The sequence below is a fragment of the Ranitomeya imitator genome, chromosome 6 (genome assembly GCF_032444005.1).
Source record: "Ranitomeya imitator isolate aRanImi1 chromosome 6, aRanImi1.pri, whole genome shotgun sequence".
NCBI classification, from domain to species: Eukaryota; Metazoa; Chordata; class Amphibia; order Anura; family Dendrobatidae; genus Ranitomeya; species Ranitomeya imitator.
The window spans coordinates 38,103,621-38,119,735 of NC_091287.1; the positions used below are offsets into that span (position 1 = coordinate 38,103,621).

Sequence of the window (16,115 nt, forward strand, 5' to 3'; positions counted from 1 at the left end):
ATTGGATATTTAACCCTTTTACTTCCCTAGGCCACCAGGGATATTGCCAGTACCCATTCAGTTCAGCAGTGAATTTTTTCAGTAGTTCAGGGCTTCTTACCAGCCAGCGTATGGTGATGCCACGGCTGTGCCATGGGTCATTATCTAGAATTGCTAAAATATACACATATTGCCTCAGTTTATATTTTTTTGTGTCTACTGTATCCAGATTGCTATTAACATGGGCACATAAGGGCAGTCGTTCTGGTATGTTGTGCTGCAAGAGAAAGGACTGTGCATCATACTGTGTGATCATCTCCGTCACAAGTGCCTCCCCCGCGGAGCCTCACCAACACGTCTCGTCTCACCATACACTACCACATTTGTTGATTTTGGTATTAACCCCTAATTACGGAAAACTGCTACCACTTGGGTATATCCAGTATCCTGGAGGGATTGTCCAAATCCTGCAACATCTTTCCAGACTTATCTATGCTGGCAATTTCATTTGGGGTGGTGGCTCCATCTTGGTCATGGTGGTCTCCTATCTGGGTGTTGATGGCATTGGAGGTTGAGTATGAGCAGATTGAGGAAGTACAAGGAAAGATGCAAGAGGAACATAAAAAAGGCGCTGAAAGAGTAAATTTCTCAAAATAAGACCTAATGCTCATCAGTCGGCAATTCGTGTGTCTCACTGCAGTCTACGGGGGTCTTCTGAAATAGCGCTTGGTCCAATGAGAATTTTAAAAAAAGACAAGTTGCAAATTATCTCCTATTTATAGTCATGGGCACCAACAATTAATTATCAATTATTTAATTATCTCAATCTTAAAAACGTATTTAGCACATGATTTGTCTCAAATTTATTAAGACTTAGGAGGTATGAGACCAAATTATTCAGGACAGAGAAGTAGCTAGGGGTCCAGCTCGAGTGGGCCGGGGGGGAGGGGAAAGGGGGGACACCTGAGTGACCCTTAACCAGGTAACCCTGATTGCAACGGCGGTGGTGCAGCCTAAGCATAGGTATAGGGGAACATAATAATACCCAACACTGTGCCCATTACCTGCTAATAATGCCACTTTTGTGTCCTAGAATACAGTGCCCACATTTTGCCCCTAGAAAGTAAAAATGACTCCAGTTGATTCTCAATACCATTAGTGCCCTATAACAATTATGCTTCTTAAGTGCCACCTCGGGAAATTTAATAATTTCCCAAGTCCCCCCATATATAGTTCCCCTCTACACAGTATGAGGCCCCCCACAGCTCCCATGTACACAGCATGCTAGGCCCACATCTCCCGATGTACAGCATGATGGGCCCCACAGTAGCCCCTCCAACTGTATGACAGCACCAAGTAGCTCCCCCACACCGTATGACATTCACCACTGTATGATGGCTCTCAGTAGTCCACCACCCTGTAAAATGGCCCCCAGTAGTCCCGCTGCACTGCATGATGGCCCCTGTAGTCCCCTCACTGTATAATTGCCCCTATAGTCCCCCATAGTGACCCCCCATAGTCCCTCAACAATGTATGCTTGGCCCCCAGTAGTCCCCCACACACTGCTTGCATGGCCCTAAGTAGTCCAATATTCCTCCCACACTGTGTGCATGGCCCCGAGTAGTCCCTCAACACTGTATGTGTGGTTCCCAGTAGTCCCCCATACACTGTATGCTTGACCCCAGTAGTCCCCACACACTGTATGCTTGACCCCAGTAGTCACCCACACTGTATGCATGTCCCCCTGAAGCCCCCCATATTGTATGCATGGTGCTGCAGTATTCCAGTAGTCCTCCTCATTGTATGTATGGCCCCAAGTAGCCACTCACACTGTACCAACGGCCCTCAGTAGCCTCCACAGTGTATGCAGGGCCCCCAGATTTTGAGCATGGTGCTGCAGTATTCCAGAAGTCCTCTACACTGTATGCATGGCCTCCAGTAGCTTCCCTCACACTGTATGCATGGCCTCCAATAGCCCTCCACATTGTATGCATGGCCCCACAGTAGCCCTACAAACACTTTATGAATTAGTCCCCCACACTGTATGCACGGCCCCCAATAGCCCCCCATAATGTCCCAAATACCCCTGTATAGTTCCCCTTTACACAGCATGATGCTCCCATATACACAGTATGATGGGGCCCAAAGTAGCCCATACCCACTGCATGAAGCCTCCAGTAGCCCCCCCCACTGTAACATGGTCCCCAGTAGCCCTTCCACTGTATGATGGCCACCAGTTGTACCCCCACACTGTAAGAAGGCCCACAGTAGTCCCCCACAGTGTAATATGGCCCCCAGAAGTCCTGTGCTTGGCCCCCATTTGACCCCACACACTATGTGCCTGGTCCAAGTAGTCCAATATTCCCCCATACTGTATGCATGGTCCCCAGTAGTCCCCCTACACTGTATACATTTGCCCCCAGTAGTCCCTCCACACTGTATGCATGGCCACCAGTGTTCTAGTAGTCCCCCACACTATGCATGGCCCCCAGTAGTCACTCCACACTGCATGGCCCCCAGTAGCCCAACCCCTACACTGTATGCATGGCCTCCAGTAGTCCCCCTACACTGTATGCATGGCACCACAGTAGCCCCCCACATTGTGTGCATAGCCCCCTCAAACTGTACGCATGACCCCAGTAGCCCCCCTTATATTCACCTAACCATGGATCCTGAGAAGTCAGCCGCCTCACCACACTCCTTTTCCGTGTGTCTCCCTGCTTTTTTGTAGACCGCAGGTTAACACTCCGGCGACCCAGAATTAACTGACTGGCACACCTTCCAACCCACTACTACCCCATATCAAATAAAACAATAGCACGAAGTGATGGGTGAAGGTGGGTCACCGCTTTATTAAAGTATTTATTTCAACCATTAGAAAGGCACTTAAAGTTACTAAAGCGCGATCACCACCAAATGCCCTGTTGCATATTCACAGGCAAGTCAGCCGACGAGCCGTAACCAGGTGTCCTTTCATTTACCGCTGTGACTTGAATTCTAGAAAAAAAACAAAACCTATTTTAACAATCGTAAAACTACAACCATAAAAATGGTAGGGAGGGTGATCGAAGCACCTCCGGGTCCCGAACAGCGGGAAGAGGAAGAGAAACGGCGCAATGCCTCCTTTTAAGCACCAGGAAGGAGCTGTACTAGACACTTCCCATTTTCATTGGTCCCATCGTTTAATAACCACCCCCTTTACCTAATAGTGGGTGGGAAGGAGCAGGAGCGTGCCATATTAGCGATAGGGGAGGGCACCGCAGTCAGAGGCATCCTCCTTAAGGCAGTACAGTGCCTGCCAATCAACCTGCGGTCAACAGATCCTTAAGGATGAGCGGTAGGGAAGGAGATCGTCTCTCCCCGCTCTGCCGCAGAGTTGAGCTGTATTGGCGCACTGCTCACACGCCGATAGAGTTTAGAGTGGCGGTAGCTCTGGGTAAGCCCTTGTGAAAGCGGGGCCAGGGGCAACTGCGTCCTCTGCCCCCACCGGTAGCTACACTACTGATTCGGGGGCCCAAGAACACCTCCCTTCCAGATCACCACAATAAAGAGCCGGGGTTCTCAGAAATACTGTAGACCGGCTATATTATTATTCATCCCTCAACAATTCTAGACATCAAGGATGATTATAATTAATGTATTCCTCTCTCCACACCAGTAGGAATATTAACATTGAGCCTTCATGACTCTTGGCCACCAGGGTTATTACCTACTTTTGTTCACCATTTTTTTTGACACGTTCAACCTTCAGAACTTTTCACCATCTGGGTTATTACCATTTATTTCTTCACGATTCCTGAACACCAGGGTTATTTGTACAGCACTTTAGACACAAGGGATATTACTCTTGACCACCAGGGTTATTACCCTTTACAGTATTTCTTCACCATGAATGTATTCACATATCTAGGAATATTAACATTTAGCTTTGATGCCTTTTCATGCCACCAAGGTTATTACCTACCTTTGTTCACGATTCTAGACACCAGGGATTCAACCTTCATGACTCTTGGACACCAGGGCTATTACCATTTATTTCTTAACAATTCTTGACTATCAGGGCTAATGCTACATTTTTTTCACCGTTCTAGACACAATGGATATTATCTTTCCGACTTTGACTCTTGACCACCAAAGGGTATTACCATTTATTTCTTCACAACTCTAGACCACCAGGGTCTTTACTTGTTTTTTTTTCACCAAACCAAGAATTGCACTGTCAAACTCTTCGTTATTACTATTAATTTCTCGCTCTACAGCACTAAAATGATAACCAGCAATGTTAATATTAATATCTTCACTCCCCTATTCACCCACCTCTCAAGTAAACCTCTAGACCTCCAAATAATACGAGAACTAACAGCATTCTCCCTAAAACCACTTACATTACTATACCTTTAAAGTGCGACTTGCAAAACACAACAGAACATTATTTTATCATAAATTGAGCATGTATCACCTAAGAACCCGGGGATGAAATTTTTTTTGGCCAAAAATTTACACAGACCTCCAAAAACATTTAGGGCCTTTTGTTTTCTGGGGGTTTTTTTGTGTGTCTTATGCCTGTTTTTTTTAAGATCACCATATTGATCTTTTTTTGTTTGCACCTTTCCTTATAGTCATTTTTTTTATTTGTTTCTTTATTTATTTGTCTGTCTGTTTTTGTCTCTTTTTTTCTTTAACTTCACCATTGAGAGCGAGATTTTTGGCTTTCCAGGTGTCCCTCTTGAGTGAACTGATTTTATCTATGACCGAAATTTTGCGCAATTTTTGTTGCAAAACATACAATGTTTTACTTCGTTCGAAATGGTAAAAACGAACATTAAGACAAAAAAAAAAAATTCTCTTCTAATGAATTGAAGTTGGGCTGATTGACTAATGTACATATTGAACCCACCTTCAGTCTTGGAGGGGAGCAGTGCTAAACCGAGCACTTCGGCTCCTTCATTGTAGCAATCAATGGGCATCTTAGCGCCCAGACATCCATTAATCAAAACGTATGAAATGTCTATATTCCATTATAAAATGGTTGACCGGATTGAAAGTAGAGTGGCCCAACGGTCAGTGGAGTGGTAATAGAAGTAAGGCTGATTTTGTTAGTTTCAAGCAGATCAAACCTTAAAGGCCATTTTACTTTCAAACTAATAAATAAATTGCAGTAATTACATTTTTTGCTGCTGCAGGTCACCACTAGAGGGAGCTCGGGAGCACTTGTATGCATTAAGATCCTGAGCTCCCTCTAGTGGTGGCTGCAAGGAGACAGAATTTGATTTAACTCTTTATATATCAAGATTTTACCAGCACAGAATGTTAGCCCTATTTATCTAACATAATGCAATTGAAATAGTGTGTATTTTAGGTTTTCCCTCAAGTTAACAATTATTCACAGCAGTTTCATAGCCACTTTGCACCTCTTAGCAGCAGATGCATCCTACCCACCCCCCTTAAAAACAAGACATTTCGCCATTCAGAACACTAGAAAAGCTGGATAGTATGGAGGCTCTTATTCCATCAGTTATTTTATATGCATCTGGAAAAGAATAACTAAAATGGGCAAACAACTCTCGATAAAATGAATCAGCAAGATGCTGCGTACAAGGCAACCTACTTCTTGTCCTCATTAAAACATTGAAAATAACATTGGACTATCTCCTCTGTCGGCTCAGAAGAGTAATTTTCAGCTGCACTTCTGCATTATAACCTGGCAGCTTCTCCTTCCAGGACAGTGGGATATCGATCAAAGTTCTGTACAGACATGAAAAATTCTCCAAAGCCTTTGTTTCTGAGGCTTCATTTCCAGACCTTCCTTTATAGGGTTTCACTCAGTGCTATACAATATTTTAGCAAAAATAAAGAAAAATCCCAAGTCGTCCTTTGGATCAATATTGTGGATATCCAATACTGGATGACATATAATAATGGACGCAATTACAGTGTCCAGAGAGTTTTCACCCAGCAACAAAATGTTGTTCCAACAGATCTTGGCTCTATTTCTTATGTAACTTATTGCATTTTATTTGTGAGAATGGCGGCCCTTCAAATATCATTTCAGCTTTTTCATTAAATGCTAGTTTTTAATGGTTATTGCTAAGGAGGCGTGGCTAACAGGATCCTCAGGGGCGTGGCTTTAGACTGTTCTGCATTATTATTGGCCTGTGAGCCACGCTTCCATAAAAATAAGCAGTAAATAAAAAGAGCCATATTCCTGGAACCATAGGGCAGGGTTGGAAAAACAAATAAAAGCCTGAATGCTCAGGAGAGCTGCGAAAATAAAATAAGAGAGAAAACTGGACACTTTCAACCTGGTGACAGGTCCTCTTTAATTCCTGAAAGGATTGGTCTGAAACTAATATTGATTTTCATCCTAAATGTCTCTATCAATTTTAATAATATAATTTTTTTTTTTAATATGGTTTAATTAAAAAGTCCCTGCCCTTCTCTCTAATCTAACGGATTTATTTATTTATTTACCTGCTTTCATTTTGATGATGCCTTGTTCTAGAATTCCCAAGTGCATTCTTAGATACTCAAAAAAAAATGTCATCAGGTCTCAGACGCTGTGGTTATTACAGCAACCCCTTCCCCCTCCCAGCGTCATCAGTGAAGTCTGTTGCTGGGGTTGGGCTAGACCCTGCTCTACTAAGCATGTGTTGGTTGCCAATTCCGATGTATGCTCAGCATCACCTCTTCTTACTGTATGATATTCTTCTTCGTGCACAGTGACAGTGCGCTCCCTTGACCGACTCTAAATAGAAGTGACGATCCGGTAAAAAAGCACACTGTCATTGCACATTGTTAGGAGAGAATATGAGGCAAGCATAGACCAGCCCTGCCCATGAAACAGATGGCACTTTCAGGGTCAGGGCTAGTCTTTGCTTGGTTCTATCCTTACAATGTACATTGACAGTGCACAGTTTGCCACATGGGTTTTTTTTTGCCTTCCTTTGGATCAACATGTTAGGGCATGTTAGGTTAGGCTATAGGTTGAACTAGATGGACTTAAGGTCTTCCTTCAACCTTAATAACTATGTTACTATGTTACTCTCTTACCGGCTCACCGCTTCTCATTAGAGTCGGTCAAGAGAGTGCACTGTCACTGTGCACTAAGAAGGAAGCTTGTACTGACCTTGACAACTAATACATGATAAATGATGGAAGGAGCTATTACAAATTTTGCATTATGGCCCAGCAACTTCAATTACCCCCACACACACCCACCCACCCACTAGCCTCCAGGATTATTAGTACATAAGTTATTACTATATGCATCGGCTATAGAATAAAACGAGGCGCTTTCTGAGTATTAAATATAAACTTTATATGAACGGGTGTAGACGCTTCTCATTTTTTCAATATATGCATTTAAAATGTGATTAACAGAATATATAGGAGCTTCACAGTTTTATCATCTTTCCTCCCATCGGTCTCTCTCCGGCTCTTCCGCCTTTGTCCCCATACTTGGCCCTCTCAAAAGTAAACGAGGACGACCCCCCGCTCGCCAGAGCACTAATGAAGTCCAAGCGTAACACCGGCAGGCAACTCACAAAGTCCAAAGCGGACACATGGGTATAACAGCGAGGATATAGGATACTGATACCATATACTTAGGGTTCTTTTTTTATCTTTTTTTTTTTGTATATAAAATGGGCATTGTATAGGATTTCATTCACACGGGCACAGTCGGGGAATTTTGGCTTTGGTGGTAAGGGGTGTCACATCTGTGTAACTTGTACGACATATATGTATATATGTATAATGTATAGGTTGTTGAGGTGTACAGAGGTTAATTAGGTAGCGGTGGATCTCCATACTGTATAGGGTCCATAATAAGAAGTGTCTTTCCAGCACTTTAAGAGTCTGTAGCCCAAAGAATCTGTCACGACGGGGCTCCGTATGGGCAGATACGAGTCTCTCTCCATCGGCGCGGTATCCTCAGTCAGCGTAGATGATAAATCCCGAGAATGTGCTGTATTTGTTATTGTTACCGCCATGGGCTTTGCCACCATCCAGTTTTATATATACTTCATCGCCGGGCTCTAGGTGTAGGACCACACTGTTACTGGCATAGTCGTAGTTCTGGTCAGCATCCTGTGCGATTGCGCTAGCCCGCACCTGCGCGAGAAAAGAACAAGAATGAATCAAGCGGCAAATGGACAGAAATCCAACGTAATATCAGTGTTTATAGGGATAGAATGACTCGGACGCCGTCTTTTCATTTTTTTACATGGTGAAAAGTACTAAAATAGTAACTAAACTTTTATTATTTATTTTTAAATTATTTTGGACAACTTTGCAAGTCACTTTATTGGAGGATTTGTTTTCTGTCCTGTAAAAAAAAAAGGAATGTAAGCAGCATCGAAACCAAGGCTGTTCCCCAGTCTATTTCCCTGCATTGATATCACGATATACTCAATAGGAGTACAGATGATGGCAGTGATGGATCAGTACTAGTGATGAGCGAGTGTGCTTGTTACTCGCGATTTCCGAGCATGCTCGGGTGTTCTCTGAGTATCTTGGGCGTGCTCATAGATTATGTTTGAGTCCCTGCAGCTACATGATTTGCAGCTGCTAGACAGCCTGAATCCAGGTACAAATGTTAAAAAGAATAAATATTTGACATACATGATGGAAATATACTCAGTATTCATGAGAATTGATTAAAAAAAAAAAACTAAAGGAAAAAAGTAATGAAGGAAGGCAAAAAGAAAACAATTTTTGGAATTATATTCAATTTCAGTAACTATACATTACTTTATTAACTTTAGAGCTAAACAATCAGAACTGTAAACACTTTATTTGGTTCATCTATGGTGCAACCAATCAGTCACTGTTCTCACTAGCAGTACGAATTATAATGAAGATCACTGAACCATCATGTTATCCAGTATCAATAGTAGAAGCACGAGCCCTGATGGGCTGGCATACTCTTAGTTGTAACTTTTATGTCTGAAGGTTTTGCTTGTTTTTAAAATTTTTCATATCACTAGTTTTATAAAAAGAAAATCTGAAATCTTGAGAATTTCACCAAGGCCACTAAGCTTAATACTAGACTCAACTTCCTGTTCTGTAAAAAGGACTTTTCAGCAGTCTCGTTATCATTAAACACAGGATGACAATGACTGATAAATGACTGATTAAAAGTAGACAACATAGGATCCACCATTCACAATAGGTGATGTCACAGCTCACCTCCTCCTTCTGTACAATAACTGATATCACCTCTATATACAGTAGATAACACAGGATCCACCATTCACAATAGGTTATATCACAGCTCACCTCCTCCTCCTGTACAATGACTGATAACACCTCTATATACAGTAGATAACACAGGATCCACCATTCACAATAGGTGATGTCACAGCTCACCTCCTCCTCCTGTACAATGACTGATAACACCTCTATATACAGTAGATATCACAGGATTCACCATTCACAATAGGTGATGTCACAGCTCACCTCCTCCTCCTGTACAATGACTGATAATACCTCTAGATACAGTAGAAAACACAGGATCCACCATTCACAATAGGTGATGTCACAGCTCACCTCCTCCTCCTGTACAATGACTGATAATACCTCTAGATACAGTAGAAAACACAGGATCCACCATTCACAATAGGTGGTGTCACAGCTCACCTCCTCTTTCTGTACAATAACTGATAACACCTCTATATACAGTAGATAACACAGGATCCACCATATACAATAGGTGATGTCACAGCTCACCTCCTCCTCCTGTACAATGACTGATAACACCTCTATATACAGTAGATAACACAGGATCCACCATTCACAATAGGTGATGTCACAGCTCACTTCCTCTCTTTCCCTTCATAATGACCTTTGCACTGATGAGAGCATGCTGAGATAATAATTCTATGCAAATATATAGGGTATCCATCAGTATATTGCTAATATCCATGTGACCAACAGGAAGTTATAGGAAGTAACAGCTCAGTGTGTGTATGTGAGTCTGTGTGTAGAAATCAGAGAAGGAAGTACACAACAAAAAAGTGCACATCCAAATATATATATAGATTGTTATTTCATTGTAAGTGTGGCACCACAGGAGTCCGGTTGCCACAATGCCAGTGTAATTGCCTTCCTCATGTGGGGGGGTGATGTCATGCCTGGATACAAGGAGGGATTCCCTAATCAGGTAATACAAACATACAACGCCTTCCTAACTCCAGACCAGAAGGGGGAGCTCTAAACCCGGTTTCAGGGTAGCTTCCCTATAAGTTCTGGTCTGGAGGCGAGGTTAGGGAGTTTAGTGTGAGACAGTGAAGGGAGAGGAAGCATGTGAGGAGCCTGGGGTCTGGAGCTGCGATTGGGCTCACACAAAGATAAAGCGTAAAGATACCGGACACAGGAGTCCGTGGTGGTGAGAGGATTGCATACTCAGCCACCGAATCCGGAGGGCAGGAAATTCCAAGTCTACTGGCCCCAACTGACATCCGGAGGCAACACAGCAGGTCAGGAGCCTGGGGCTGCCAGTGAGGAGGCAGTGCCCAAGACAGGCTCAGGCTGTCAGCCATATGGATTGGAAGTACAGACACTGAGAGGAACTTGTGCAGAGCTTCAGGCAGCAAGGGACAGAGAGTACAAAGCGCAGAAGGAAGGCCTCCGAACCCACCTGGCTAGGTGGATCCGAAGCTGTTTCCAGGCTGCCCGCACCCCATCACCAACTGCTACCTGTACCCTGGACTGTACCTGTATTTCATCAGTAAAAGATAAAGGAAACTGCTATCCCTATGTCCTTCAGTTATTTCCTGCACCCTCAGTCCTGCACCCCACCGTCAATCATCCCTCTTACCAACTGTACCTGGGGACTAAGCTCTACCTGTGGGGAGCTGTACCAACTCTGCTGCAACTCCATCAGCCCCGGTGGACCTCTTTAAGGAGTGTCGGCCATCCCTGGCCGAATACCATAGGTGGCGTGACAAAAATGGTCCTTTATAGCCTTATTCTCCACTTCCACTCATCCCCTTTTACTGGACGCCCAGGGCCACAGACTGGGTCACTGCCACTGTGACCACCCCTTTAAGAACCGGCCCGGTACCGAGTACCCCACGGTCCTAGCAGGCGCTCCATAAGCATAAAACAAACAAAACACGGATAAAAGCAATTAAACAAACCCGAAAAATGAGAGGCCTAGAAAACGTAGACATAGGGTGCAGTAACCCAAATAGACACCAATAATATCTAAATCTATGGACAAATGATCGTAGCAAATAGCAATCAAATTATCCACAGAAAGCAGAACGATCGTGCCGTCCTGAAAACTATGCCAATAAGCAAATGCCAGAATATATGAAGTGCAAAAGGCAACTTAACTTTTTTTTATTAGGCTGCGGTCACACTAGCAGTATTTGGTCAGTATTTTACATCAGTATTTGTAAGCCAAAACCAGGAGTGGAACAATTAGAGGAAAAGTATAATAGAAACATATGCACCACTTCTGCATTTATCACCCACTCCTGGTTTTGGCTGAGAAATACTGATGTAAAATACTGACCAAATACTGAACGTGTGACGGCAGCCTTAGGCTACTTTCACACTAGGGTCGTTGCGGCACACCGACGCATACTGTGGAAGCGCCGCACAACGGGGGCAGCGGATGCTGTTTTTCAACGCATCCGCTGCCCCATTGTGAGGTGTGGGGAGGCGGAGGCGGAGTTCTGGCCGCGCATGTGCGGTCGGAAAAGACGGTAACGACGCACCAAAAAACATTACATGCAACGTTTTTTGGTGGCGACGGTCCGCCACAACACGACGCAACTGTCGCACCGGTCATATGGATTTGTCCTATCCATCTGGGGGACAGAGAGAGAAACATAACATCTACAACATCTGTGAGGACCTTATGAGACGCTTAGCAGTAAGGTACTACAACACCACGGAGCTAGAGGAAGGCTACTGATTTCTACCTGGATAAGGGGACTCTGGATTTGCCTCCAAACCGGCCGGACTCTGCCTGCCCTGTGATCTCTGGTGCTCTGGACTGTGGATGCTGAAGTCTACAGTAAAGGTAAAGAGACTGCAACCTTGTGTCCTCGTTCTTCTCTTCGCCTCTCACCATCTACCATCTACACACCGGGAAGCCCTGGGGACACACTTCACCTGTGGGAAGGTATACCATCTAGCTGCCATAACATCACCCCAGCGGACCCCCCTAAGGCAGCGTCGGTCACCCTGACCGAACACCACAGGTGGCGTCATGAACATTTCCCATTTAAAGACCTTTCCCTTTTACACGGACGTCCCGAGGGCCACGGACCGGGTCCGCCACCGTGACATCCCCCTGTGAACCGAAGGACCCGGTACCGAGTACCCCACTGCCCATGGGGGCGCTCCATATATGTGTGCAAGAAGGTGTGTGTCTTCAGGTGTGTGTGTAGATGTATGTGTATGTCTATAGGTGTGTATGGGTATGTGTAAGTGTCTGCGTGTGTAGGTGTGTGTGGGTATGTGTATGTGTGTAGGTATGTGCGAGTACGTGTGTGTATAAGTGCATGTGTGTATTGTAGATGTGTGTATGTTTGCTAGTGTGTACGTATACTGTATAGGTGCGTACACCATGTTCCAAATTATTATGCAAATGATATTTTTCTCGGATTTTCCTAAATGGTCGGTGCAAATGACAGTCAGTCTAATAAAAGTCATCACCCGTTAGATTATACATCGAATTTTATTGAAGAAACCTCCCAATGGTGACAGTATAATCTCCAAAATGACTAAAAACTCACAATGCACTGTTCCTAATTATTAGGCACAATAGAATTTCTATACATTTGATCTGTTTTAAAGAACTGAAAATGCTCATTTGTGGAATTTGCAGCATTAGGAGGTCACATTCACTGAACAAAAAAGCTATTTAACTCCAAAACCTCCTAACAGGCCAAGTTACATGTTAACATAGGACCCCTTCTTTGCTATCACCTTCACAATTCTTGCATCCATTGAACTTGTGAGTTTTTGGAGAGTTTCTGCTTGTATTTCTTTGCATGAAGTCAGAATCGCCTCCCAGAGCCGCTGTTTTGATGTGAACGGCCTCCCACCCTCATAGATCTTTTTCTTAATGATACTCCAAAGCTTCTCTGTACGGTTGAGGTCAGGGGAAGATGGTGGCCGCACCATGAGTTTATCTCCTTTTATGCCCATAGCAGCCAATGACTCAGAGGTTTCTTTGCAGCATGAGATGGGGCATTGTCAGCATGAAGATGATTTTGCTCCTGAAGGCACGTTTCTGCTTTTTATACCATGGAAGAAAGTTGTCAGTCAGGAACTCTATATACTTTGCAGAGGTCATTTTCACACCTTCAGGAACCTTAAAGGGCCCTACCAGCTGTTTCCCCATGATTCCGGCCCAAAACATGACTCCTCCACCTCCTTGCTGACGTCGCAGCCTTGTTGGGACATGGTGGCCATCCACCAACCATCCACTACTCCATCCATCTGGACTATCCAGGGTTGCTCGACACTAATCAGTAAACAAGACTGTTTGAAAATTAGTCTTCATGTATGTCTGGGCCCACTGCAACCGTTTCTGCTTGTGAACACTGTTTAAGGGTGGCCTAATAGTAGGTTTATGCACCACAGCAAGCCTTTGAAGGATCCTACACCTTGAGGTTCAAGGGACTCCAGAGGCACCAGCAGCTTCAAATATCTGTTTGCTGCTTTGTAATGGTAGTTTGGAAGCTGCTCTCTTAATCCAATGAGTTTGTCTGGCAGAAACCTTCCTCATTATGCCTTTATCTGCATGAACTCTGTCTGTGCTCTGTTTCAGTCACAAATCTCTTCAGAGTATGATGATCACTCTTAAGTTTTTGTGAAATATCTAATGTTTTCATTGCAAGGCATTACACTATTTAATACTTATCAGCAGCAGAGAGATCCTTTTTATTTCCCATATTGCTTGAAACCTGTGACCTGCTTGATAATGTGGAATATAATTTTTAAGTAGTTTTCCTTTAATTAGAATCACCTGGAAAACTAATTATCACATGTGTTGAAGATTGATTTCAGTGATCCATTGAGCCCTGAGACACAATACCATCCACGAGTTTATTTGAAAAACAAAACAATTACATAGTTATGACACCGAAATCCAATTTGCATAATAATTTGGAACAGGGTGTATGTGTGTGGGTATGTGTAAGTGTGTGTATGTATGCGTGTCTGTGGCGGAGTGGGGGGAGACAGCTGTAGACTAATGGTAACATAGTAACATAGTAAGTAAGGCCGAAAAAAGACATTTGTCCATCCAGTTCAGCCTATATTCCATCATAATAAATCCCCAGATCTACGTCCTTCTACAGAACCTAATAACTGTAAGATACAATATTGTTCTGCTCCAGGAAGACATCCAGGCCTCTCTTGAACCCCTCGACTGAGTTCGCCATCACCACCTCCTCAGGCAAGCAATTCCAGATTCTCACTGCCCTAACAGTAAAGAATCCTCTTCTATGTTGGTGGAAAAACCTTCTCTCCTCCAGATGCAAAGAATGCCCCCTTGTGCCTGGTGGTCCGGCTGACAGCTATGCAATATGTGCCCTCAGCTTTACCTGCGGTGTGATATTCTCCCTGTAGACGATGTCCCCTATAAGTCGTCTCGGCGTGAGTGTGAAATCAGCCATTTTACAGTATTTACGCCAATATCCCTGTTGTGTAAGAACAGTAAAGGGCTTGATGGCCAGATTTGTGTTGCTCCGGGGCAGAGAAGACGTTTATGGCTGAATCTCTTGTGGTCCAGACTAGTAAATGTTTTAAAATCAGCGACATCCCTGGTGGGCAAGGGAAGGGAAGCAAACATAAAAGCCACTATTAGAAATGTTTCACTCCCGAAAAAAAAGAGCAAACGCATTGATGAATTGATGGGGCCTAAGTTCTGTGTGATCGCTCACAGGAGAGAGCGGAGGATCAGACGTCCCCTCAGTGTGGGGTACAGGCGGGTGGTAAACTGTGCCGGCCATTCAGCTTAAAGGGATCACTGCCTATAGGAACTAAAACGGCAACTATATGACAACTGAAAAAGATTTGGGTGTATGGGTTGACGACAGCACACTCAGCTTTAGTGACCAGTGCCAGGCAGCTGCTGCCAAGGAAAATAAAATGATGGGATGCATAAAAAGAGCCAGAGATGGCATGACAAGATCATAGTTTTGCCTCCATACAAGTCACTAGTGCGACCAAGAAGAGCGACCAAGGTTATTAAGGGAACAGGTGACCTGCAGAAGACGGGTTATCAAAATTGGGGTTAACCAGTTTGGAAAAACGAAGACTTAGCGACGATCTTATTACAATGTACAAATTTATGATGGGACAGTACAGAGATCTGTATAATGATCATTTTACACCTAGGGATGTGCGGTGAAAAGGGAACATCCTCTACATCTAGCAGGGGAAGGCTGAAGGCTGACAAAGATCATTTATAATACAAGCAGTGAGACTGGATTCTTTACTGTTCAAGCAATGTATTTTCTATGTGCTTTACTGTTAGAGATATGATATTATAGATTCTTTACTCTAAAACAGTGGAACTCTGAATTCTATACTATAGAACCAGGGGAACTATGAATTCTTTACTGAGACTATGGATTCTTTACTCTAAGAGCAGTTAAAATATGAATTATTACCTGTAGATGCAATGGAACTATTGATTCTTTATTGAACAAGGAATGAGTCTATGGATTATTTTTTGTTCAAGTAGTGAGACTATGGATTCTTTACTGTAAAACAGTGAGATTATAAATTCTTCACTGTAAGCTGTTCAAACACTCATTATTTACTGTACAAGAAGTGATATAATAAAACCATCCCACAATGGACACCAAAGTACTTGGTCTTTTACACATCCTAATAGTACTGTGTTAAAGCGACAAGACCAAGATAAACATTCAATAGAGGACACTCCAATATTATATAGAAACACCAGAGAACATACGGAGTCTAAGTCCCATTTATCCAGAAATATAGGTACAAATCTTTATTAGTAAGACCATAAATTACAAAACAGGTACACATAATACATCATAAATTGTTACAGACATATAATACTCAGAAAGGAACCAAAGGGCAGCACTGAAAAAAGTCACTGCGAGGCGGCAGCTCCTATGAATCCCTGCCAGTTA

General features: G+C 43.5%; 1 protein-coding gene across 1 annotated transcript in view; it reads right to left on the reverse strand.

Annotated features, from left to right (window-relative positions):
* Positions 1-7,272: 7,272 nt before the first annotated feature.
* Positions 7,273-16,115, reverse strand: part of C1QL3 (complement C1q like 3) — a 58,807-nt gene continuing 49,964 nt past the window's right edge. The window contains exon 2 of the mRNA XM_069732441.1: positions 7,273-8,091. Within this exon, the coding sequence (XP_069588542.1) occupies positions 7,912-8,091 (180 nt within the window). The 3' untranslated portion in view covers positions 7,273-7,911. The remainder of the gene's footprint in view (positions 8,092-16,115) is intronic.